Genomic DNA, 27,186 nt, shown 5'->3' with positions numbered 1-27,186 from the left:
GCAGACCCCACACCCACAAAAGACTTATGACTGGTCTATCTGCCTAGATCTTCTGGTTATGTCAGAGGTCATGTGCAAGTGTATTCCGCTTGACTTTGTAGCCATGTTGGAAGACTCAGCATGGCCCTTTTCCTGTTGGCAATTTGCATCCCCCATGAAAAATTCAGACTTTACAGAATTGCAGCTCTAGTTTCTAGAGAGAGCATTGTTGAAGTTTTTGTTTTTATCATGTCCAGTGTAAGGTTTATGTATACAAACTGAATTGTGTCATATGTATGCTTTGTTAGTTTTAAAATCTTTTAGCCTGCTGAATGGTGTTCCACTGTTAGTATCTGTGTTATTATTTATTTAACCAATTCATTAATATGGTCATTTGTGTAGGTTTTGTCTCTGTCTCTTGTTTTTGAGGTTGGGATTGTAGATATTCTGGCTGGACAAATGTTCCATTGAATACCCTTGGGAAGACTTAACCTGACACTGAACTCATGGTGCAGCACACATACCCAGAAAAATACTATACACAGTTTTGATCAACAAATCTCCAAACCTATGTGATAGAACTAAGAAGAAATCCAAAGAAACAGAAAGTAATGAGGGAGAAAGGGCAGCAAGGGTAATGTGAGAAATTTGGAAAGAAGGAATAGGAAAAAGTTTCAGGAATTATGATCAATATTGATAAGAGTGAAAACTTGGCAAGTCTATAAAAGTATAAAAGACAAGAGAAAGGAAACCTCTTTAAAAGTAGAAGAGTCACTAGGTTGAATGCTACTCAGCTGACGTAAAAATGTGGAACTTACAACTTTGAGAAGTTTTAATCTATATATAAAACAGGCTCAGGAAAGGTTTACATGGTATCTTCGGCAAAGCTAGTTCTAGAAGCTATTGTTAAGGGGAAGCTAGAGGAATTTGTGCTGTGAACTTTTGAAGTCAGTATGTGCTCTCTTGTTTCCCAAGGTACCACATGTTGCTTCTGGGCTGTGTAGAAGCTCCCTCCTCTGCCTGTAGGGACTTTATAATTCTTCCCTAAGCTCCTCATTCTACATGACCTACTTCCTGAAAAATTAAAGCACCATGTTGAACTCATGTTGTCCCTTGTATTTTAAGAAAGAATATTGATGAAATTATTTTTCCATAGGCTCTTGTTCAGCTCTTAGATATGCACTGCCATTTATTACATTAGATTTTTTCATCTTGTTCACATGTTTGCAAATTCCTAAATTTTTGGGGCATTTTGAAGGACAAGGTCAAATTTAATTTTTTCTGGGTTTTAGCTCTTTTATATTGCTGTCATTATGGAAATATTTACATTTTACAGACTCTGGAAGACCCAGATTCGTTTGGATTGCAGCGTTTTGCCCACCAGAATGTCACCTCCTGTGAGCTGCTGAGTGATAAGGGAACTCCAGCTTCGGTGGAAAACAGCTGTGAGGAGGAAACTGCACTTGTGCTGAGGAGATCCTGCAGGCTGGGGAGGCGGAAAGGCAGTATGAGCGCACAGCCCTCAGACGACGTTTTGCCAAAAGTGCTTGGTGCCGACACTCCCAGGTATGCTGCCAGAGGCAGCCTGTACCTACTTGGTAAATAAAGATAAGTGTGGGGAAATTAGGGCCAGGTAAAGAGTTTTATTTTTTATATTGATTTTTTCTTTCATTTTCTTAGATTTTGCATTTTTGATCAGTGCCATACCATAATATAGTTTTTTTTTTTTTTTTTCCTTGCAAAAGCCTGCCTCTTTTCCACTGGGCAGTGAATGGAGTGGATGGTGGTTTGCCTAGTGAGGGAGGGAAGGGCAGGAGACTCAGAAGGGTCATGCTTGTGGGTGACTGTAGGTAGAGGAGAGAATCCTACCAATGGCATGAGGGCAGGGAGGGCTGGAAGCTGGAGGCTGACTGGGCTTGCCTGGCTCCAAATTGTCAGAACTGCCACACCTCTGAAAATAGCACAGTACATTGAATTTCAAAAATTGGATGAACACTTGGTATGATTCTTCGTGAATGCTTGAAGAAAGCATTGTTAATTTCCACTACAGTTACTTCTCAAGGAAGCAGGCTGCTGCTTTAGGGGTTAAAGGTCAGCAGAAGGAGACTCCTGCATCGCGATCCAAGAGCACACAGATCAGGAAGCGTGGACAACACAGAGTGGAAAAGGGTAAGGCATCTTTTGAGTGTCTTTCAGTTTCTTTGTAAGTAACACAGAAATAGGATTCTGGTTATTGTGTCCTCAGCTTCCTCGTTTCCCTGAGAGGAGACCGTTGAGGAGGTTTTCCCGCTCACTGGTAGTAGTAGGTTCCAGGCAGCAGCACCTCCCACGGTGAGTCTCCCCACCATCTCAGTGAGGAACCATGTCAACTCTGTACAAACTCTTCCGAAAAGTTGGAAATGAGGAAATACTTCCCAAGCTCATGCTTCCTAAATTCCCGACAAGTCAAATCTGATGTTATATAAGACATCACGGCCAAATAATGGAGTGCAAAATTGGCTTTATGTTTGAAAATCATTCACTGTGGGCCTGGCGCAGTAGCTTAGCGACTAAAGTCATCACCTTGCAAACAGTAGGATCCCATATGGGACCAGTTTGTGTCCTGGCAGCGCTGCTTCCCATCCAGCTCCCTGCTTGTGGCCTGGGAAAGTAGCAGAAAGTAGCAAAGCCTTGGGACCCTGCACCCATGTTGGGAGACCTGGAACAGGTCCTGGCTCCTGGCTTGGGACTGGTGCAGCTCTGGCTGTTGTTGCCGCTTGGGGAGTGAATCAATGGATAGAAGATCTTCCTCTGTCTCTCCTTTCTCTCTGTATACCTGATTTTCCAATAAAAATAAAATCTTTCTTTTTCATTTTTTATTATATTTTTGACAATCTTTACATAGTTAATTAGGGTAAAAAGGTTCAAGGACTATAGGAAAGTGGGTAGGACTATTATTTCCATATTGTTTCATTCATGTATCTGAGGTAAAGGGGGGATATTGAGGGAGAAGCCCCACCCAGTTTCCCACCCCCCCAGGTCCCTGATGTGGGGCATGCTCTGAAATACTTGCTCAAGTGGTTTTGATAGTTCACCAGTTATGAATCGCTGCCAATCTCACAATAAAATAAATCTTAAAAAAAAAATCATTCACTGTAAGTCAATATAGTAACATGCTAAACAGGAAAATCAGGAAGTCACCTTGACAGATGCTGAAAGCACCCTTGACAGCCCGTATTGCCCACCTGCCATGAAGATGTTTAGGGACAGCCTGACAAGGGGTGGACATCTGCCAGAGGTGTCCAGCTGAAGCACTGCCTGCTGTCTGGGAAGCTCAGGGTACACAGGGGTGTCTCCTCCCATCATGTCCGCAGGTTCTAGCAAGTCAGAAAAACAAAAGCCATCCAGTGTGGAAGGCGAGCAGTGAAACGCTTAATCATCTGTGTGGAAAATCTGTGGAATCCACACTAACAGCTACTGCAGGGGTGGGTATTGCGTAGCCGAGTGACTAAGGTGCTGACCATCCCTGTGTCCCATACACAGTCTGATTCATGACTCTGGCTCCTGACTCCAGCATCTAGCTGATGGAGACCCTCAGAGGCAGCCTGATGGCCACAGTGGCTGAGTTTCCATCACTTGTAGTAGATTGTGTTCCTATCTCCTAGATTCAGCCCTGGCCCAACCCCAGCCATGTGGGGAGTGGACTAGCAGATGGGGGCTCTCTCTGACTCTCAGGCAAGTACATTTTAAAAATTTGAAAGTGTAATTATTTGAATTTCATTTATAAAAAGCAGCTGTGGGGTGAATGTTTGGCCTGCAGTTAAAACACTGGTTAGGATGCCTGTGTCCCATATTGGAGTACTTAGGGCTCCCAGTTCTAGATTTCTGATCATATGGACCCTGGAAAGCAGCAGGCCGAGGCTTAAGCAGCTGGGTGCCTGCCACCGGCATGAGAGACAGCTCCTGGTTCAGCCCTGGTCAGAATGGCCATGTTGGGAAGAGTCTGGTAGATGAGAGGCTCTCCTCTGCCCTGTCTGCTTACCTCTTTCCCTTCTCCCTCTCCTCTCCAGCAGGGTTTCCTTATTCAGGTTGGTTGCAGTAGGAGTATTTCAAGAGTCCCATCTAGCTCTGACAATGGTTAGTTACAGTTCCTTGATACTTGTTGTCTGTCCCTGGCCTTATGAACACCCTTCCTTCCTCAGGAGCAGTTTGGTATTTGGATAAGGACTCAAGGAACCCCTAGGATGGGTTTCTGACACCTCTGCTCTGTCCTTTCCTCTCCGGCGCCCTTTGCAAGCTGTGGCATCTCAGCCTCCTCTAGTGTGATATCTGCCCTCTGTCAACAGGAGCTGCCCATCCCCTTCCTCACCCTGTGCATGTGCCAAGAAGCCAGGGTGATCCCAGGCCTCCCTTGTCTGTACTTGTTCACTGAGGGTCCAAGGTCTGAAATGCCACTTCCCAGGGTTTGGAAATAGGTTTCCTACATGCATTGTTGCTTTCAGGACTGGGGTGGAGGGTGCAGGTCATGGCAGTTATTCAGTCAAGACTAAAAGTCATGTGCATAACTTAGTTTTCACTGGACATTTTTCTGTTCCTTCTTTATTCTTTATTCATTTTCTGAGAAGATTTATTTATTTGAGAAGCAGAATGACAGAGAGGAAGAGATCCTCCACCTGCTGGTTCACTTCCCAAATGCTCACAGCCGCAAAGTGGAAAACTGTGAGCTGAGGCTGCTCGCTGTTCTCTCACATCAGTGCCAGGGCTTGAGGTCCGTAAGGTAGCGTCTTACAGGGAGCTGGATCAGACCTGGAATAGCAGGGACTGAACTGGCAGGTTCAGGATCTGACCTCCTGAGAACTTGCCCCTTACAAATGTTCATTTGCTTGAGAGGCAGAGGGTCAGAACCAGAGAGTGTCCTTGCCCAGTGTACTCCGAACGCCTGTGGCAGCCAGGCTTGCACTGCGAGGATCTCCATGCAACTCTCAGACACTGAGTCATCTCTGTTGCCCCCCAGGGAAGCTGGAGTCAGGAACCAGAGCTGAGAGATGAACGGTTGACCAGGTGCTCTGTCAGTGTGGTTCCAGGGAAGCTGAACTCATCTTACCCACTTCTGTGATATTCTATTAAGCTTGATGATACATATTTCTAGATTTAAGTAATTCTTTCCATCAGAACTTTTAAGAGACTCTGCTAGTGTTCTCACATATGTGCCTTTTACGACATGTCAGCCAATATACACTACTTCATCATGATTTGTAATTTACCACAAATATGTTTTTTTTAAGATTTATTTATTTATTGGAAAGTCAGATATACAAAGAGGAGGAGAGACAGAGAGGAAGAGCTTCCATCCGATGATTCATTCATTCCCTAAGTGAGTGCAACGGCCGATGCTATGCCGATCCGAAGCCAGGATCCAGGAACTTCTTCCGGGTCTCCCACACGGGTGCAGGGTCCCAAGGCTTTGGGCCGTCCTCGACTGCTTTCCCAGGCCACAAGCAGGGAGCTGGATGGGAAGCGGCCCATATGGGATTAGAACCGGTGCCCATATGGGATCCCAGGCGTTCAAGGCGAGGACCTTAGCCGCTAGGCCCTACCACAGATATGTTAAACTGATTACATATATCTCATTTTCTTTTTACACATAGATAACATTGTAGCTGTAAATAGCTTGCTAAAACAATGTTGACTGGGTTCATCCTGATTTTCAAATAAGGATTTTATTCTTTTGTGCCTCTCTGCTTTTAGGAAGAAGAAAGAAATATGATGTAACTCTTTCTAGCATTAATCGGAGAAATGCTTTTGGGGAGAATTTACTATATCAGGCTGTTCTACACAATGATGTGGATCTTGTTCATCATTTTATTAAAAAAGGTGCCAATGTTAATCAGCCAAGTTATGCTGGTAAGTTAGGTTTCCATCTGTTGCCTTATGAGGATCTTCCAGTTTGATCTGAGTCACTCCTGTGAAAGCTAAGTCTTCAGCTTTGCCTTTTATTTGCCAGGTAGAACACTTGCTGTCTTGATTCTAAGAGGTGTGTAAATCAGTTCCCTGGATATGCACATGTTTTTAACCAGCAGAATTACTTATTTGAAAAGCAGGGAGATGGAGAGGGAGGGAAGGGCAGGATCTCCCCTTTGCAGATTCACTGCCCAAAGCGTTGCAATATCTAGGACTAGGTTGGCCAGACTGAAGCCAGAAGTCACCAACACCCTTATGGTATCCCATGTGTTGGCAGGGGCCCAGGTACTTGGGCCATCCTTAGATTCCTTTCCAAACACGATAGCAGGAAGCTGGATCAGAAGCAGAGTAGCCAGGAATCCAACTGGATATGCCAGTGTTGCAGGCATGGCTTGATACCATCAGCAGTGTTTACAATGCAGCCATCATTTCACCTCCCCAAACACATACACCTGTGTGTATATACCTGCATTTGCAAGATGTATAAGAACATGGAGTGCTCACAGGTGACTGTCAGAGTGTTACTGCAATTCTAGAAGTACTAGCAAACGGCCTTGATGTAGCTATGTTTTCACAGTATGTTCTGCTGTGCCTGATATATTTATTTTAGGAGACAATAAATAAAAAAAACACTACATGCTGTATGAGAAGTAAATAAGATGTTATACTATACCAACGATCTTTTCATAAGTAACACTTGCATTTTATTTATCATTTATGTTTTAGAATATGCTTGTCCTTGATTTAAAAACCAATTGCTGTGATTTTAAGATTTGTTTATTTTTATTTGAAAGGCAGATCTACAGAGAGGAGAGGCACAGAAAGGTCTTTCACCCACTAGTGAATGGCTGCAATGGCCAGAGCTGAGCTGAGCTGACGGCAGGAGCCAGGAGCTTCCTCCAGGTTTCCCACATGGGTACAGGGTCCCAAGAACTTGGGCCATGCTCTGCCGCTTCCCCAAGCTATAGTAGGGAGCTGGATGGGAAGTGGAGCAGCCGGGACTTGAACCAGTACGGATATGGGATGCTGGCACCTTAACCTACCATGTACACCATGATGCAGGCTCCATGAGCTGTATCTTACGGAGAATTCTAACTGATTCCTAAGCCTGTCGCACATTAGGACTGAAAAGAGAGGTTGTCACATTCCGGAATACTGATAACAGCAAGCTGTTGATCTTGCTAACCAAGCAAGAAAGAAACAGATAACAACAAATAGATGAGGTGGTTGTTTAGCCTAACGACTACAAGGTTGGTGAAGATGCTTGTGTTCTGTGCTGGAGTATCAGGAATTGATTGCTGGCTGTGGCTTGAGGTTGCTGCTTCTCACCAATGCAGAGCTGAGAGGAAGTGATGATAGTTGCCTTTGATTCTGCTCTCTGCTTGTGTGGTATCAGTATTTTTGGATGACATACATGGATGAGTCCACATGGGAAGAGTATTTCATGCACACACACACAGATACATACACATGCAAACACACTCACAAGAGGAACCAGAGGTGTGAGCACCTCACAGACACACACACACACAGAGGAACCAGGGGTGTGAGCGCCACACACACATTGACACACAGACACACAGAGGAACCAGGGGTGTGAGCGCCACACTGACACACAGACACACAGAGGAACCAGGGGTGTGAGCACCAAACACACACACACACACACACACACACACACACACACACATGACACACACAGAGGAATCAGGAGTGTGAGTACTACACAGAGACACACACACGACACACAGACACAGAGGAACCAGGGGTGTGAGTACTACACAGATACACACACATGACACACAGACACAGAGGAACCAGGGGTGTGAGCACCAAACACACACACACACATGACACACAGACACACACACAGAGGAACCAGGAGTGTGAGCGCCACACAGAGACACACACACACGACACACACACACAGAGGAACCAGGGGTGTGAGCGCCAAACACACACATACACACATGACACACAGACACAGAGGAACCAGGGGTGTGAGCGCCACACTGACACACATGACACACACACATGACACACACACACAGAGGAACCAGGGGTGTGAGCACCAAACACACACACACACACACACACACACAGAGGAATCAGGAGTGTGAGTACTACACAGAGACACACACACGACACACAGACACAGAGGAACCAGGGGTGTGAGCACCAAACACACACACACACACATGACACATAGACACAGAGGAACCAGGGGTGTGAGCACCAAACACACACACACACACATGACACACAGACACACACACAGAGGAACCAGGAGTGTGAGCGCCACACAGAGACACACACACACAACACACACACACAGAGGAACCAGAGGTGTGAGCACCAAACACACACATACACACATGACACACAGACACAGAGGAACCAGGCGTGTGAGCGCCACACTGACACACATGACACACACACATGACACACACACACAGAGGAACCAGGGGTGTGAGCAGCACACAGAGACACACACACATGACACACGGACACAGAGGAACCAGGGGTGTGAGTACTACACAGACGCACACACAGACACAGAGGAACCAGGAGTGTGAGCACCAAACACACATACACACACACACACACAGAGGAACCAGGAGTGTGAGCACCACACAGAGACACACACACGACACACAGACACAGAGGAACCAGGGGTGTGAGCACCAAACACACACACACACACAGAGGAACCGGGGTGTGAGCACCACACAGAGACACACACACAACACACAGACACAGAGGAACCAGGGGTGTGAGCACCAAACACACACACACACACAGAGGAACCGGGGTGTGAGCACCACACAGAGACACACACACGACACACAGACACAGAGGAACCAGGGGTGTGAGCACCAAACACACACACATACATACACACACAGAGGAACCAGGGGTGTGAGTACTACACAGACGTACATACACACACATTGACACAGACACACACACAGAGGAACCAGGGGTGTAAGCACCACACGCACACACATATAGACACACAGACAAATGGTAATTCTGTTTGTAGTTGGTGAAGCTGCTATCCTGTTTCTCACACATGACTGTGCTAATATTCTCGGCCACATTCTCACTAGCACTTGCTATTTGTGTCTTCTTGATCACAGCTGATGTTTAGTTGTGGTTTTAATTTGCACAGCCCTGATCCTTTAGTGACTTTCTCTCGTGTTTCTCATAGCCGTTTGGATGTCTTTCTCTTGAGAAGCATCCTACTGACGTCATTTGCCCAAATTTAAATTGTGTTTGTTTGATTGCTGAATTGTTTCAAGAATTGTGAAATATGTTAAATTATGTTCTCTTTGGGAAATGTATGTTTTTTTTTATTATTTGTAATATTCGCTTATTGAAGAGGCAGGTATATATATTTAGAGAGAGAGAGCAGCAAGACCCTCATCTGTCACACTGCTCTTGTTGGCAAGGGATACGATCCAGGTCTGTCACGTGGTGGCCAGAACTTGGGTGCTCATGGTGCCTCCCAAGGTTTGCATCAGCAGGAGGCCAGAGTCAGGAGCCACAGCCAGAGCTGGGCATGAAACCCAGGACCATTGATACGAAATGGCATCTTGACCAGTAGGTCAAATGGCATGCCTGATCTTACTAATTTTCCCACAGGATAGTTAGAGGGTTGTTTGAGGACTGCTACCTTGCAGATGTGGCAGATAAGATAAGCTGTGTTATAAAACCAGGAGGGTCTCTTGGGGGCAGGGGACGTTCTTTGCCACCTGTGATGGGTTTCTCTGGTCTGCAGTGGTTTCCCCTGAGCGTGACACTCCTTCTCCTGCCATGGCCCTTCACTGGATCATCTTGCTAGGCCTCACCTGAAGGTCACGTCTCAGCACTCCCTTTCCTTCCCCACACCCCGCCCCACTGTGTCCTTTCCCTGACTCAGTGTACTTTACGCTCTTTGCACATTGTCTTCACTAACTTTAAATATAAGCCTGGCCTTTCTATGAAAGACAAGCCATTGCTTTGCATTTGCCTTCTCTTCTTGCTGTTTTGGATCCACAGAAAAGAAGCTACTCTTTTGTTAGGGTTGTTTTCTCATTCCTGTCTGCTTGAGGAAGCTCACTGTTGCTGTGTAAATGTCAGTGCACACATCCTGGCCTCCTTGGACTTATTGTTCATTTTGCTGTATCTTTTTTTTCCTTTCATTTTCAGTATATTTTTTAAAAATATGTTTTCTGTAGACAGTATCCAGTTTTGTTTCTTTTGCTCCATTCTGCCAATTTCTGCCTTTTTATTGGAAATTGAAGTGAGTAGGTAATTTCTATTTAATATAAATAATTGAATTTAGAACTAGCAATCTGGCTGACATAATGGCTCAACTGGCTAATCCTCTACCAGCAAGCGCCAACATCCCATGCGGGCACTGGTTCTTGTCCTTGTTGCTCCAGTTCCCATCTAGCTCTGCTTGTGGCCTGGGGAAGCTCCGGAAGATGGCTCACGTCCTTGGGCCCCTACACCATGTGAGAGACCCAGAGGAGGCTTCTAGCTCTTGGCTTCCAGTCAGCTCAATTCTGGCCATTACAGCCATTTGGGGAGTGAACCAGTGGATGGAAGCTCTCTCTCTGTCTCTCCTTCTCTCTATAAATCTATCTTTACAATAAAGATAAATAAATCTTTTTGTAAAATATTAACTACCATTCTGCTTCTTTCCTGTGTACTCAGTCTGTTTCCTGTTTCTTTGCTTTTTCATTTTTTTGTTTTGTTTTGTTTTGTTTTAGACACTATTTTACTCAATAAAGACTGTAATTATTTATTGAAAGCCAAGGTTACAGAAAGAGAGTGGGAGAGATTAAAGAGAGATCTTCTATCTGAGAGTTCATTCCCCAAATGCTCACAGTGGTTGAGCCAGGGTCAGGCCAAAACCAGGTAGCCAAATGCTTCTTTCTGGTCTCCCCTGTGGGTAGAGAGCCTGAGGATGTTTGCCATCTTCTGTTGCTTTCCCAGGGAAAGTAGAGTAGGAGGGACTTAAAGCAGCACTCATAAAGATGCTGTCTTGCAGGTAGCAGCTTAACTTGCCAGCACCACAGCACTGGTCCCTGCTGACCCCACAACACACCACAGCACTGGCCCCTGCTGACCCTATAACACACCACAGCACTGGCCCCTGCTGACCCTATAACACCACAGCACTGGCCCCTGCTGACCCTATAACACACCACAGCACTGGCCCCTGCCGACCCCACAACACACCACAGCACTGGCCCCTGCTGACCCTATAACACACCACAGCACTGGCCCCTGCTGACCCTATAACACACCACAGCACTGGCCCCTGCCGACACCGCGGCACTGGCCCCTACATTGTTTTTTAATGATTGCTCTAGGAATTAAATAAACATCTTAAACGTTTCAAATTCTTCTGAAAATTAATGTTGTAAAACTTCATATTAGATATAAGAATGTTAAGTATCTGCAGCCCTTTTATTCTCCTTCCCTCGTTATACTTTAATTATTTTATGTGACACATATATAGGCATTATAATTCCAAAACATCATATCATAATTTTTGCTTTAAATAGCTGTATCATTTAAAGAATTAACAGGAAAACCAGTAACTATATCATTTTTGAATCATCTTTTTCTATTTCCTCTCTGTACAATAGGTTGGACAGCACTCCATGAAGCTAGTATGGGAGGATTTTACCAGATGGCATGTGAACTATTAAAAGGTGGAGCTGATGTCAATATCAGGGGAGCGTACCAGATCACTCCTCTACAAGATGCTGTGATAAATGGACATTACAAGGTACTGTCATGCTTTTGTTTCAGGAGCAAATAACCGTGTTTTAGATACGTTAAACCTCCCTGGCACCATGTATTAGGAAACCATGTAAGAATAACAGAGGAAGCTCCTCTGTGATGTGGGAGTGGGTGGAGGGTAGGAGTGGGCTGCAGTCCTATAGAATCCAGACTTACTTTTTGAGACGCGAGGGCCTCCTTGGGGTTGGTGACCAGTCAATTCACACTAGCACAGTCATACTGCTGGTGCAAATGTCAGGCGACTGTGATTTAGGCCAGTTGGTCAGCAGTAGCTACCATAGGTGGTAGCATTCAGATGATCAGCTCCAGTGTACACAGTCCATCGCAGAGATCTCAGGTGCTGTCAGATCCCTGAACATCTCTGTGGTCTAGGCATCACCCTGTGCAGCCGAGACGCTCACTGAAGAATTATGCTGTGTATTCTGTGTGTTGAAAGACAGAAAAAAAAGGGGGTTCTAACAACCTGTTAGAAATCAATATTTTTTCCAAAGTGAGAAATTGAGAATTATAGATGATCAACAGTAAGTTATTAAATTTGGAAGGCAGGCAGAAGTGTACTGATCTTTAAGAATTTGTTTAGGAATGAGTGATAGACTAGCCTTGATTGCTCTTCTATGTGTCATACTTTTTTTAGTAAATGAAGGAAATGGCAGTGATGTTATACTATCCAGAATTTAACAAAGCCTTGCTGTGTGAAGTGTCTCATAGCAGGAAACTTTGAGGGATGTTGACTTGGAACTTTCTTTACGGTGCTGTGGGTTTCATGTCTATTGAAAAACTCCCTGCGATGTAGTGATGGACTTTTTTCCTGTGTCTGTACTGAGCTTGCTGTGGCTGTTCACTGCCCACTCTGCTGGGCTGGAGCTTTAGAGCCACCTCTTCAGGTTAAACATCATGGACTGTGTTTGGGTGTTGCTGGAGTGTTTTTTTTTTTTTAAATGCCAGACATCATATGATTTTACCCATAAATATTTAAGCCTGTTTCTCTCAAAGGTAATTTCTTTTTCACACTTACAGTATAATCTCCCCTGATAAAAGCTAACCGTTTCTTAACACCATTTAATACCCAGCAAGTTGTCCAAAAATTGTTTTTGTTTCAATCAGTCCCCCAAGATCCTTATATTAAATGTTTTAATTACTATGAAATTTCTTAAGTTCTGGGGGCCCGCAAGCACCTTGTTGTTCTTCCAGGCAATAAGCAGGGAGCTGGATTGGAAGTGAAGCAGCTGGGATGTGAATTAGTGCCCACATGCAATGCTGGCACTAGCAGATGGAAGATTAGCCTGTAGAGCCAAAACATCTGGAGCTAAGCCGATCTGAAGCCCAGATTCATTAGCCTCCTTCAGGTCTAATGCAGGTGCCAGGTCTCAAAGCCTTAGGCCATCCTCCACTGCTCTTTCGGGCCACAAACAGGAAGCTGGGTGGGAAGTGGAGCAGCCAGGATGTGAATCTGTGGATCCATATGAGATCCCAGTACATGCAAGGCAGGGATTTAAGCACTGAGAATTTGCACCATGCCCCTTAGATTAAATTTAAAAGAGGGGTGTGGAGAAAAACAAACCAAAAATTGCATCTACGGGAATCACTGAGTGTAGAAGAGACAGACATATAAGAAATAAGTATAATATAGAATCATTTTGGCACTGTGATAGAATACACAGTGGCAGCAGAGAAAGCAAGGAGGCCAAGGAGGGCCTCCAAGAGGAGGTTACGGGGACATTACAGACAGAGGAAGGACTGGTTATTTTCTCCAGTCTGAGGAGGAGCAGCAGCAGAACCAGGTATAGGTGACGAGTGTGGCCATTTCCAGGAGCCTGTTGGAGTCACAGTTACCACTACAAAGCCCAGTCTTGATGCCCACATGGTTGGTAGCTTAGCTTGGCACCCTTGGACCACCAGCATCTCAGCCTAAACCTCCTTCTTGCCCACTTTGCTTTCTTCCTTTCCTTCCTCCCTACCTCTGTTCCCCTCTTCTCTCCTCTTGCCCTCTCCTTTTATCAAATTTTAAAATCTATTTCCTTTTTACCAGTTTTGTTTTAAGAAATTTGTAAGTGATTAAACAATGATTCATTAATGACTATGAGCGTTTTTTTAAAAAGATTTATTTATTGGAAAGTCAGATATACAGAGAGGAGGAAAGACAGAGAGGAAGATCTTCCATCCGATGATTCACTCCCCAAGTGAGCGCAACAGCCGATGCTATGCCGATCTGAAGCCAGGATCCAGGAACTTCTTCCTCCAGGTCTCCCACACGGGTGCAGGGTCCCAAAGCTTTGGGCCGTCCTCGACTGCTTTCCCAGGCCACAAGCAGGGAGCTGGAAGGGAAGCCGGGCCCATATGGGATCCCAGGCGTGCAAGGCAAGGACCTTAACCGCTGCGCCACCGCGCTGGGCCCCATATGTGCATTTTTTAAGTGGGCAAAAGTGTTGTGGATTGAACTGGACTCTGTTGTTGAAAGAAGCCCTAGCATTACTGGAGTTGTAGGCTGGCACACAGTCATAGTCCTTTACTCTTGGTGAATTCTCTTGCTAGGTGGCAGAGCTGCTGTTGATGAATGGAGCCAACCCCTTACTTATGAGTAACAATGGCAAGTCAGCTTTAGATGAGGCCAGTGATATACGCATGAAGCAACTCCTGGAGAGATACATTTCTAGACGCAAGAGGTACCTTATGTCAGGTAAGAACCAGCTGTCCAGGAGCTGTCTATCCAGGCAGCCACTTAGCATTGTAGCAGTCCTATATGTCTTCCTCATTGGTACTGAGCCCAGGTCTGCCTCAGCATGAAGTTGGGGTCAGGTGCCAGAGGTGAGTACTGAGCCCAGGCACTCTGTGGTGGGGCACAGGTGCCTCTAAGAAAATCTCAGTGATTTGTGTTTGAAAAATAGAATGACAGAAGTGCAGGGGAGACGGAGAGATCTTCCATCTGCTAGTTCAGTTCCTAAATGGCCTCAAACGCGGGGACAGGGCCAGGCAAGGCCAGGAGCTGGGAGCTCCAGCACATTATTCCATAAGAACGGCAGGGGCCCAGGCACCTGGGATTTCTTGCACAGCCTTCCCTGATGTTTTAGCAGGCATGTTGAATTGGACGCAGAACAACTGAGACCTGAGCAAGCATCAGGAGTGGCAGAACACTCCAGCCCCAGACATGGGGTTTGTAACTGGTGTCTTAAGCAGTAAGATAATCACCTACTACAAAGCATGTCTTTTTGTAACCTGTCTTGGAATGAGACTCCATCACTTTTGCCATGTTCTGTGTTAGAAGTGAATTGCCGAGTTTGGTCCACATATTCACGGAAGATTGAATTAAGGTCTGCCTCTGGAAGGAGAGTGTAACACTTGTGCGTATGTTGTAGGAGCATCTTTTGCTCACCTAGGCCTTGACCCCCTCTGCTTAGCCTTTTCCTGTTGCACTGTCACCTTCAAGCACACTAGCCACTTTGCTTACCTTTCAGGTTCCTTCTTCCTCCTCTAGAATCTAAGCTCCAAGAAGGAAAGGGTTCTTGTGCTGTCTGTCCACTGATGGACACTACCCTTGCACATAGAGGGCATTCAGCAAATATTTGTAGATTAAGTAGTGTCTGTCCTCTGAGGCAAATGCTTTCCATCCAGGCAGTGTGTGGGTGATTCATGCTCCCCCATCACAAGTTTTATGTATCATTGTCTTTGAAAACAGAGGCTTCTACCGTTGGTATTTCCCGATTGTGTGAGGTCAGTCCTGCCTTTCTTCCTCCCTAGGCAATGCTGGATGCCTGCTGGCAGAGGAAACCCACCTGTTGGTGGAGCTGTGTGTCTGCTTGGACCTGTCCCACAGCTGCAACACTGGTGTCAGACATGTAGCTGTGTTTCTGCTCTGAGCTCCTTGAACGGCTCTCAGAGTTCTGTATTAAAAATTCTTTTGGGTCAGGCAGTCAACGTAAGGCAGCAGTGAGAAATTCTTGGCAGAGCACCTAAAGAATCAAAGGAAGAGCTGAGGACCCAGGCCTTGCCGAGGACAGGAGTGAAGGCAGCCCCCGGTGTCTGGGCCACAGGGACTAGTGGGGCTGTGTGTGAAATGCTGCCTTGACAAGCACTGGGCAGGCAGCACAGAGATGCCCATTATCCAGCATGTGGGAATTTATTATTTGAAGAAGTTCATTCTTTCATTTGTGGATTGCTATATCAAGTACTGTATTTCAAATTTTTCATTGAAAATGGAGTTATTTTGGTATAAAACTTTGGAAATTCATGTATATATGTGTGGTACCGTGAACTTCTTGAAGCACTCTTGTATAAGGCAGTAGAACCTACAGTACATAATGAGCAAGAAACAGAAGGGAAGCAAGATGGAGCGATAAAGAAATGCGCAGGCCGTCTGAGAGTACATAAAAATATATGCCCCAGGCCTCTTTGTGTCCCAGAGGAAACAACAGATACTGCTCATGTAGCATGGGTAATGACTGTCTGTGAACACAAGCGCTTTGGCTAGTCTACTTGGAAACATCTTTTCCAAATATATCTGCTTCTGAAGTGGGTTCAGTTTAGTATTAGATAGTTATTCCAGTTATGGTTGGGTACACCTGCTGTCAAAAATTATGTTATGGCAGTAAGATAATAAAACTGTTTCTTTTCTAGCTAATGGTCCATTTTATTATTTTATAGCCACTTATTTACAGATTATTTATTTGATCGAGATATACAACTGTTTGAAAGCCCTTGTTTGAAGACCAGGGTCTGGATTGAAGCCACCCCCCTTGGTAGTAACGAGAGGACGTCACTGATGGTTTAACTGCACTAGAGCAATTAAGCATCAGTCCCTTAGAACCACAGGCTTTTCCCAGGCACCAAAAGAGAGAACAAACGCGACTTGTTGGAGTCAGGTGTATAAAAGTACATGGAAATGGGCTATTTAAATAACTATTTCCATTTCAAGCTAAAGAGAGAGAGAGAGAGAGAGAGAGAGAGAGAGCCTAATAAAATATCCAGTCTGGGGCCCGGCGCAGTGGCCTAGCAGCTGAAGTTCTTGCCTTGAATGCACCGAGATCTCATATGGGTGCTGGTTCGTATGCCGGCTGCTTCCCTTCCCATCCAGCTCTCTGCTTGTGGCCTGGGAAAGCAGTGGAGGATGGCCCAAGGTCTTGGGACCCTGCACTTGTGTGGGAGACCCGGAAGCGCCTGGCTCCTGGCTTTGGATCAGCTCAGCTCTGGCCATTGCAGCCACTTGGGGAGTGAACCAGCGGATGGAAGATCTTTGTCTCTCCTTCTCTGTAAATCTGACTTTCCAATAAAAGTATATAAAAAGTATATCCAGCCTGAGGTAAAAATAGATATCTTTTACCTTGGTGATGAACCTCACTGCTTGGGTCTCTTATGGTGTGCATCGCTGCTTCTTGGAGGTGAACACTCCGACATTCCCTCCCTTTCCCTAACTCCAGCTTGCTGCTCATCACTGCCTACTTTCAATCTGTACCCGTCTAAGGGGTTTCCTGTTGGAGAGGAATCCTCACTGTCTTTTTAGGACTTAGCCCCACCCTTCCTTTGTGAGGGAGGTCATTCAGCTAGACCACCTCATCTTGCTCCCCCAGATGGTTTGTATATTACGTTTGTATTTTCAGAGTAGCTTCCTTTAATAGGAGCATAGTCTACTTAAAGAATAACTGTATGCTTACACAAAGTATTTGCTTTTAATTTTAATTGAAAAGCTTTCAATTTTGGGAATGGTGAGTAAAAACTCTTCCTCATATAAAAAGTCTTTGTTTCTTTTTGGTCTTTTAGTGAAATTGTTCTGCTTTGCCATAGGACAAGGGTTTGTTCTTACTATTTGTATAGTTCTGGATAAATTAACATTCTTAGTCTTCTCATCTATAAATTTGATTTTCTGGATCTAGCCACCTGCCTACTTACATTTGGAATTGTTAGTATAGATTAGAGTTAACGTCTATGCAATATTCTAAGACTGGGGTTAACGTGTATGCAATATTCTAGCACAGTCCACTTGTAACACTGGAACTTGAGGTGATATGAAAGGAATAAGGTACATGACCCCTAACCCTAACCTTCCGAGTGTGCTGTGACTGACACCGTGGCATCATGAGTTAAGCCTCAGCATGCAGCACCAGCATCCTGTATGAGTCCTGGCTTCCACATTTCTGATCCAGCTCACTTGTCATGAGCCTGGGAATGTGATTGGGTCCCTGCAGCCACTTGGGAGACCCAGATGAAGCTCTTAGCTTTGTCCTGGCCTAGCTCCAGTTGTCGCAGCCATCAGGGAGTGAGCCAGTGGATGGAATCTCTCCCTCTATCGGTAACTCTGTCTTTTAAATAAACAAATCTTAAAAAAAAAAAAGAGAGATTTGGTGCCTGTGATTAGTGTCATGCTGGAAAGTGTAGCATTGTAACTGAGAGGGAATAGATGCTCCTTCTTTCCTCCAAGATTCTTTTAGGGACCAGTAATGTGGTTTGTGGACAAAGCTGTTTTTGTATTTTATCATAGTAGAGCCAAGGTTTGGAGAAGGTGCTGAGTCTTTTCTTCTTGGGTAAGAACAATAGCAGTAGGTATCCTATTGGGGCACTTTCAGTTAGTTCCCCAGGATTGGATCATCTGGCATCGATAGGATATTTTGTAAGCTTCCTCAGTGGAGACTGAACAGAGGCAGATGTGAGACTTGACCACCGGCACCTGGCTGGAAAGCATCCAAATGACTCTGGAGCTTCTAGTCTATCTGACGGAAGAACACTCCTTCCTGACCTGGCTGCCATGAATCAGTGGCTGTCAGGCCACCTTGTGTGTGTTGGTTTGATCACTGTTTTGACAGTGACTCATAGCAGAAAACTGAATGGCGTTTTTCAGTTATATTCTTGTTAAAATAGCTTACATTTTAGCACATAAAATATTTAGGGTTGTTTATGTTCTTGAACTTAAAAAAATTATGTTTTGTTTAATTCAAGGCAGGGAGAGAGAGCACTTGCTCACACTAGTTCATCCCTGAATGCCCGAAGTGTCTGTGCCAGGTCTGAGCTGGAGCCAGAGAAGGAGTCAGGAGCCCAATCCCACGTTTTCCACATTATGGCACGGGTGGCAGGAACACCATTCCTTAGGCCAGTTCCTTGTGGTGACCGACACTGTGACATCGTGGGCTAAGCCATTTCCACCCCCTGCAAGGGTCTGCAATGGCAGGAAGGTGGCAGAAAGGAATCAGAACCAGGAGTTGAGAGCAGGCATTGTAACTGCTGGGCTAAACATCTGTTTTCACTGAAACTTGTATCTCCATGTCACATCTAAGATATTCATTTATTTATTCCCTCCTCTATCAGCTGTTCATTTACTTCCTAGCTGTAAGGTTTCCACATTTTAATCTTTTGTTGTGAAATACACATATAGCTGGCTGGAGTTATACCTTCAGCATTTCAAGGAGACAGTAAGAGAGATGCTAAAAGTTTCCTTTTGTTATCAACCTAAATGGGATTCCCCCTCCCCCATATTCTTTTCTATGTATGTGAGTTTCATTTTGAAGAGAATGAAGCAGTTAAACTAAAATCTTTTGAAGTAAAAGTAGTAGGAAATGATGACCTATTTATGACCTCCCCTCCACCCAGCACTGGCATTCCGTTACTGCTTGCATTGTTGGTATTCCACATCTGATCCAAGTTCCAGTTTGCATCAGGCAGTCCTGCTTCTAGTCTGGCTCCATGCTGATGTGCCTGGGGAGGCAGTGGAGCTGGTCTGAGTGCTCCGGCCGCTGCCGTCCATGTGGAGACATTGGAGTCCTGTCCCAGCTTTGGAGCTTTGTGGGGAGTAAAACAAAGGATGGCAGATTGTCTCGTGTGCAGCACCTTTCTCCCTTCTCCCTATCCATCTTATTTGCTGCTTTGCCTTTCAGATAAATAAATCTGTTTGAAAATTACCACTCAAAAAAAGAAAATGACCACAAAAAGGTGTTTTTTGCCTTATGAGATCTTGTACACATAAGCTACAAATGAGAGGATGTCTACACATATCTATGGGGAAAATGAAAAAATTCTGGGTTTATTGTTCCTTCTTCATATTAGTGTTTTGTTGGCTGCACTTAACTTTTTTCTGTGTAAATGCTTTTAGGTCTCTCAAGAACAGTAATTGGTGGGGCTGACACTGTGGATTACAAAAGAAGTGCTGCCTGCAGTGCCAAAGTTCTGTATGGGTGCTGGTTTGATTCCTGGCTGCGGCTCCACTTCCCGTTCTAGCTCTCTGATTACGAGCCAGGGATAGCCTGGTTGGAGGGCCCCTGTGCCTGTGTGAGAGACTCAGAAGTCACTGACTGTGGCCCAACCCAGCATTGAGGAGTGGAAGATCTCTTTCTGCCCTTCCCTGTCTCTGGAATTCTACTTTTCAAATAAAAACAAATCTTTAAAAAAATAGCAATTGATTTCTACTTTATATATAAATTTTATATTGTAGGAATAATATAAGGACCAGTGTTATTATAAAATGCTTGTGCAGTTTTACTTATTCCATACTGTTTTCTCATGGCAAAGCTCTTGTGGATTTTAGAAGTCTTGAATCTGACTACTGGAAACTGGTTTTTTTAGTTCTCTTTTTGTTTCCAGCTATCAACAGTGACTCTGATCCAGTAGCCGTAGAGGACGTATACCAGTGCAAGGTAAAGCTGGGTCTAATCGTGTTTCTATGGGATCCCCCTGCTGATTGTTTTATAGAGCATTAGACAAGAGAGAGAGAGAAACTGTTGGAGTGTTAGGAACAGCGACTTCACCTGTACTTCCAATTACATGCGAATCAGAGCGTGCAGGGCCCTTTGTTTGAGAAGCAATTGAGTAAATGTAGCGTATCTGGGCACTAATGTCCTGATAACCTTTCCTTTCTCCTCCTCCTGGAACCTGTGGTTTATCTGTGTAGTGCATCTCCTTGGCCTAAGCACAGTTTGAGAGTTCAGGGTGTCAGATTGTCTCCCCACACTTTGAATGGTGCTTGAGTTATGGTGAATGACAGGGAGCGGTTCCTGTTTTAATCTCAGCAACTGACAATGATCTTTCCATAAGACCAATTTAGGATCTTATTACTGTCATGTTTTTAAGCTTCCTATATCCTTACTCGAGTTCTTTTAGGTATCAGAGAAAGGAATTCTCTTTGTTCTAACTCCAGCCCTATAACCATTGAAAGAGGAGACTGATTCTAAGGAATTCTTGTGGAGGGCCCTTGTAATAGAAATTTTGATTTCAAAATTAAGTAAATTGAAGTTTTTATAATATCTAGCCAGGTTAATAATGCTAAAATACTGGCAAAAAGGAGTTGAAATGTACAGTGGAAAATAAAAATTAACATACATATTCTATTAAATCTCTATTCTAGTAGTCTTTTTTTCTGAAATAGCAGATACACCCCACCAGTACACATGGTTAAGTAAAATTATAATTGAATGAAGAGTTATAAATAATCCATATTGAATTGAATTTAAAAGTACACATGAAAATTAAAGCTAAGTATAATATTTTGTCTCCATAGAGACCAAAATTCAGTTGTAGAAGTTGTGAAAATTTCAATGGACAGAAGTCAGAATGTGCAGAAGTCAATAAAAGAAGTAAAAAGGATTTATATATAAATGAAAAAGATGTGTATGCAAATGACCACAAATGGTTTGGTAAGCCCAAGTACAAGCAGTCAGCTTGCAACCAAGTGGACTGTGGAGGACTCAGGGACAGCACTCTTTCTAACGTCAAAGATTCCAGCACAGACAGATTTAAAGGCACAGGAAGAGAAGACAGTCAGTACGAAGGGACTCAGGTAGGGGCCAGGGATTGCCGTCCAAGAAAGGCACTGTCTGTGTCTCAGTCCAGTGGAGTGCAGGGATTGGTTACTCGCCAGCAACATGAGTTCCATGGCCATGAAGACCCTGACAGCCCTGAGGACCCTAACAGCCATGCGGGCCCTTTCTGCCTTCCGGAAGAGCTACCAGAACCTTCCATTTCAGCAGCGTCACACCTGAAAACTGGCGTAGGTAGCAATATGGAAGCTGACTCCTTTTCAAAAGAGACACACACCCAGAACCTGGATTTACCAAATAGTCAAGAAACCCAGCTCTTGGATTTAAGGTCCATTGACCAAACTGTAGCTGTTTCTTTCTCAGCACTTGTACTAGATAGAGAAATTGAGCTACCATTTGTTGATATAGATCCACAGCCACCTGCTCACCAAGAGCAGCACAGTAGCCCTTCTCAGACTCAAGGAAAGGAGAACTCAGGTCACAGGAATGCGAGCCTTAACAGGTGGGAAAGTTCCTTCTTATCCTTTATAAAGGGAACTTTTGATGATGGTGCTGGTGCTGTTGGCAGTGATAACTGCAACTCAGAGAAGACTCTGAAGACAGCTGGAAACAAATGTTCTACAGATGGAAAAAGCCAGTATACATGTAAGACTAGAACAAATAGAGAAGAATTGGATTTTCAACCACCTCTACCTTCTGCAGACAATTTTTCACAGGGAAATGAATTAAACACAGACAGTCCAATCACACTTCCAACACAGGAAGCTGTTGATTTTTCTGATTCAGATATTACAGTCATTTCTGGGCAATATATTGCAAATCATAGAATTTCTCTTGATCACTCATACAACAATCCTGAGCAAGAATGCGCACCTTGTGTAGGAACAGATGACGTTTCAGAGGTGGTCAGTCACGTGGAGCCATTCCGAGAACCTCCATACCACAGCCAAGGAACACCAGACCTTCTAACGAGTCAGGCAATTACACTTGTGGAAAAGGTAGAAAACAATCAGGATGCTCAGAGAAATCACACTGACAGTGGTCAAAATGCAGGTTCTTCAAGTGGGCCTTTTTCTGGAGTCATTTCTTCTCAAGTAATAGGAACAACTGAAGTTGAAAGAACGAGACCAGGTCTTCTAGAAAATGAGACCATATGTGGTACAGATTTCCATTCAAATGACGATGTGAATGAAGAATTGACTCATGTCCCGCAACTTAGCCCAAGAGAACAGAAGGAAAATTTTCACATACCAGGTATTAATAGCCTTGCTTAATTTGTACACATTTCCTGTAGATTTACTTATTTCGTAGAAATGTATGCATTTTACCCCTCCAAACCTAAACTTAGAAGAACAAGGACATATGGGCAATGAATTAGTACAATAGTGTCTTTTTTTAAAAAAGATTTATTCACTTATTTGGAAGACTGAATTAGAAAGAGAGAGAGAGAGATCTTCCTTCCACTGACTCACTCCCCAAGAGGCAGCAACAGGAGCCAGGAGCTTCATCCAGATCTCCCATGAAGATGTAGGGTTTAAGCACTTGGACCATCTTCCACAGCTTTCCCAAGTATATTTGCAGGGAGCCAGATCAGAAGTAGAACAGCCAGGACTCTGCTTTTAAAATACATAAATATTTTTTCCCCAGCATGGTGGCCTAGCAGCTAAAGTCCTCGCCTTGAACTTGCCGGGATCCCATATGTGTGTCAGTTCTAATCCCAGCAGCCCTGCTTCCCATCTAGCTCCCTACCTATATTCTGGAAAAGCAGTCAAGGGCGGGCCAAAACCTTGGGACCCTGCACTTGCATGGGAGACCCAGAAGAGCTCATGGCACCTGGTTTCAGATTGACTCAGCCTTGGCCATTGCGGCCACTTGGGGAATGAATCATCGAACAGAAGATCTTCCTCTCTGTCTCTCCTCCTCTCTATATATCTGATTTTGCAATAAAAATAATAAATAAATCTTTGAAAAATAAATAAAATAAGATAAATATGTTTTAAAAAGGATTGCAACCAGCAGGTTTTGTGTATGTTGATATAAAAACATTTTAAAGACTTCTATTCTCTTATGTAATCCATTTTGCAATGTAAACACATGTATGGATTTTCTTTTCTAGTCACATAAAAGAAGGAAAATTGGTGTTGTAATATGCTTGTGTTTCAGGTGGGAAATTAACTAATAATGGAGATGAAAGTGTCATAAAAAATTGTAAGAAGAAAAAGGAAAAAGCCAATTCAGAAACACACATGCCTACCAATAGCCGGGAGCATAGGAAACTTAAGAATTCCAGAACAAGACAAAAATTTTTGAAAATTACCTGCAACCAAGGTTTGTATTTGCATGATTGTGTAGGTGAAACTTTACATAATCTGGCCCAGCAACACACTCTGCTTCAGGCATTTATAAACCTTCTTATATGCTAGGTTTTGTTTTTTCTTTTTAAAGGTTTAATTGAAAGTTAGAGCTTCAGAGAGATAGAGATCAGCCATCCTCTGGTTTTTCCTCAAGATTGCCGCATAGCCATAACTGAGCAGGCGCAAGCCAGGAATCTTACCTGGGGCCCAGACACTCGACCATCTTTCCCTGCTTTTCCCAGGCTGTTAGCAGGGAGCTGGGTTGGAAGTGGAGCAGAAGAAACACAACCCAGCACTCATACAGAGCACAAGCATTACTAGCAGAGCCTGCGATCACAATGTCAGCCCTGTTTTTCAGGCATTTACTAAGTGATAAGATTCCTTCAGCCCTGTTTGTTATTAAGGTACCACCTGAGAGCCCTTTAGTCCTCAAGTGTGCCCTTGCATGTGCCAGCCTGTCACTTCTCATTTGTTATGTCAGAGGAAAGAAGGTAAACAGCAGACAGCAAGGACGCTCAGTGGGGACAGTAAGGGAAACTGTGTCAAACCCTTAGACAACCCACTTGGTCCTTTTAAAATAAGGGAAATTAAGGAAGCATAGCCATTGGCTACATGTGCTTGTGAGAGGAATGAGTTCTGTGTGTTTGGCAACGTGCACAGGCTAGCACTTTGGTAGTTCAGAATTAGGTAACCTAGAGACAGCAAACACCCTCTGTTGGATTTGCCTAGTCACTAAGAGGTAGAAAGGCATTTCCTGTGGCCCTTCCTTCAGGGCCCTTCCTACACATCCCCTGGTGGCTCGGACAGTGATTCAAGCAGCATATCCATTTCCAGGTCCCTGGATCGTGTGGTTCTTACCTAACATAAAGAGTCTGTGTGCAGTCAAGTGGAGGACTCTGAGAGGAGGAAGCCATCCTGGGTTAAGATAAAGATAAGGAGTGTTGAGTCCCACAGGAGAGGAAGCAAAGGAATGAGGTGGCCACAGGCCAGGGAGTGACAGCCTCCCTTGCAGCTGCCGGAGGAAATATACCTGTGGCGCTAATTTGAACCTGTGGTGTCCAGATTGCGAGAGAATGCATTCCTGTTGTTCTTGTAGAAATATATTGACTTATTTCCCCTTTATTTGAAATAATTTCAGAATCCAGAAATATCTGAAATTAAGGGAAAACAGGCATAGAAAAAAAGGAAAGCCAGAGAGCCACAGCGAGCTTTGGGATGGGACAGGCATAGGGGCACAGCCTGCCAAACGGGTGCTTGGTGTGCCTGCATCCCATAGCGGCCTGTTGGTTTCCGTTCCAGTGCGGGGAGTAGGTGTTGGTGGCTCCCTTTCACATGGTATACCTGGACCGTGTCACTGGATCCCAGCTGCAGCCTGCTGCAGCCCTGATTGTTGTAGCTGCTTAGGGCGTGAGCCAGTGGGGAGAGCAGGTATGGAAAGTAAAACATTGTTTCCTCTAAAGAACACACATACGGACAGACCGACACACACAGACACACAGAAAGAGAGAGAGGGAGAAGAAAAAAAGATTAAAAGGTCACTCCAGAACATCCAGAGAGCATGTTTAACATGAAGCAATCATCAAGGAAATAGTGGAACAAATGGGTGTTTCAGTTTTTTTTTTTTTAAAGATTTATTTTTATTATTTTTTTTTAATTGGAAAGGCGGATATACAGAGAGGAGAGACAGAGAGGAAGATCTTTTGTTCAATGATTCACTCCCCAAGTGAGCGCAACGGGCCGATACTATGCTGATCCGAAGCCAGGAGCCTCTTCCGGGTCTCCCACACGGGTGCAGGGTCCCAAAGCTTTGGGCCGTCCTCTGCTACTTTCCCAGGCCACAAGCAGGGAGCTGGAAGGGAAGCGGGGCTGCCGGGATAGAACAGGCGCCCACATGGGATCCCGGGCGTGCAAGGCGAGGACCTTAACCACTGCGCCACCGCGCCGGGCCCGGGTGTTTCAGTTTTAAAAGGCCTACTGGGTGTCTAGAACAGGAACAACACACCTGCCTGTGCAAGTTCTGAACAGCTATAAAGAGGAAATCCTAAAGGTTTCCAGAGAGGGAAAAAATGAGTCACAGGCAAAGGAATGTAAGTTTTATTTCCCTTTTTACTGTTTAGCTATTCATTTTATTTATTGAAAGAACAACAAAGGAACAAGAGAGACACACAGAGAAATTCCGTTCGTTCCTTTGTTTCCCAAAAGTCGACAGCAGCTGGGACTGGGCCAGGCCAAAGCCAGGAGCCAGAACTGTCCAGGTCTGCTGTGCGGGCACGAGGGGCTCAAGTGCCTAAGCCACTGTGTGCTGCCCCCAGTTGCATTAGTAAAGCTGGATCTAAAGGTGGAGGTGGCACTTGGTCCTAGGCACCATAGTATGGGATGCAGGAGTCCCACATGGCTACTAGCGTGCTGCACCACAGTGCCCACTCCTGCTATTCTCAGCTGTGTCATTCTTAGTAGCTAGCTGTGGCTCTGACTCCAACACACAGTGGACATGGTCAGTGTGAGTGCACTTCTTCCAAGTTTCCACCAGATTTCAGCTAGAAACTGTCAGGGCTAATGATTATAGAGTAATTCTTGAATTTTTGCTCAGAGTATTTGTCACATGGTTGCCTTTTTTTTTCCAAAATCAGACAACATGAGGTGTGTTCAGGTTGGTATGGCCATAGATACCTTCTTTTCTGTAAACACACTAGGACCAAGGCAAGAACATTAGTGCCATGTACAGTAAAGATTCCGTCTGGGGGCCCCATCTGTGGGCCAGCCATCTCAGGTGCTCTACGATATTCCAGTACTTTCTCGCTCCCCACCGAGTGTGCACTGTTTTCTGCTGCTCGGGCCTCTCCAGTGTGCCGGCTTCTTCCTTCAGACCTTCAGGCATGGAACCGATCTGCAGGCAGGGCAGAGAGGGGCCTAACCATATAGCAGTGCCTTAGGGCAAGGACTGGTCTGCAGGCAGGCAGAGAGGAACCTAACCAACATGAAGCAGTGTAGTGCCCCAGAGTGGAAACCAGTGATGCAAGAGGAGGGATTTGGTCTTAGACTTCACTGTTGATACCAGAGGGCAGGTGTCAGGAGGAGAAATCTTCGTTCCAGAGCAGGGTTTGCCTGGGCCGCTGAGTCTTCATGCCTGACCGGCCTCCCTGGGATGCTGGCCCTGCTAGCAGAGTGGACAGACTCTGCTATTCTGTCACCCCCATCCTGCTTGCTGGCATCCCTGTCTGCCTGAGCTGCAGTCCTGTCTGGGCTCCTGGCTTTAGTGGGACCTGGGACTTGGGGAGTAGTTGTCAGGTCAGGGTGGGGAGGGCACCTGGAGCACCAGGTTGGTGTGTGCATTTGGCCTTCCGTGGCTCTTGGTGCATGCATGGCATTTGGATTCTTCCTTG

The 27,186-nt window shown here is 44.9% G+C and overlaps 1 protein-coding gene across 1 annotated transcript in view; it reads left to right on the top strand.

The window, feature by feature from the left end:
- The window catches only part of ANKRD31 (ankyrin repeat domain 31), a 92,402-nt gene that overhangs the window by 23,163 nt on the left and 42,053 nt on the right, over positions 1 to 27,186 (top strand). Inside the window, 7 exon segments of the mRNA XM_040985851.1 lie at positions 1,316 to 1,529; positions 5,707 to 5,862; positions 11,562 to 11,704; positions 14,251 to 14,395; positions 20,278 to 20,330; positions 21,191 to 22,703; positions 23,613 to 23,777. Of these exon segments, the coding sequence (XP_040841785.1) occupies positions 1,316 to 1,529; positions 5,707 to 5,862; positions 11,562 to 11,704; positions 14,251 to 14,395; positions 20,278 to 20,330; positions 21,191 to 22,703; positions 23,613 to 23,777 (2,389 nt within the window).

Source organism: Ochotona curzoniae, unplaced genomic scaffold (assembly GCF_017591425.1).
Source record: "Ochotona curzoniae isolate NIBS_2020 unplaced genomic scaffold, NIBS_Ocur_1.0 contig_4501, whole genome shotgun sequence".
NCBI classification, from domain to species: domain Eukaryota; kingdom Metazoa; phylum Chordata; class Mammalia; order Lagomorpha; family Ochotonidae; genus Ochotona; species Ochotona curzoniae.
This window is presented reverse-complemented; position numbering and strand designations above follow the sequence as displayed.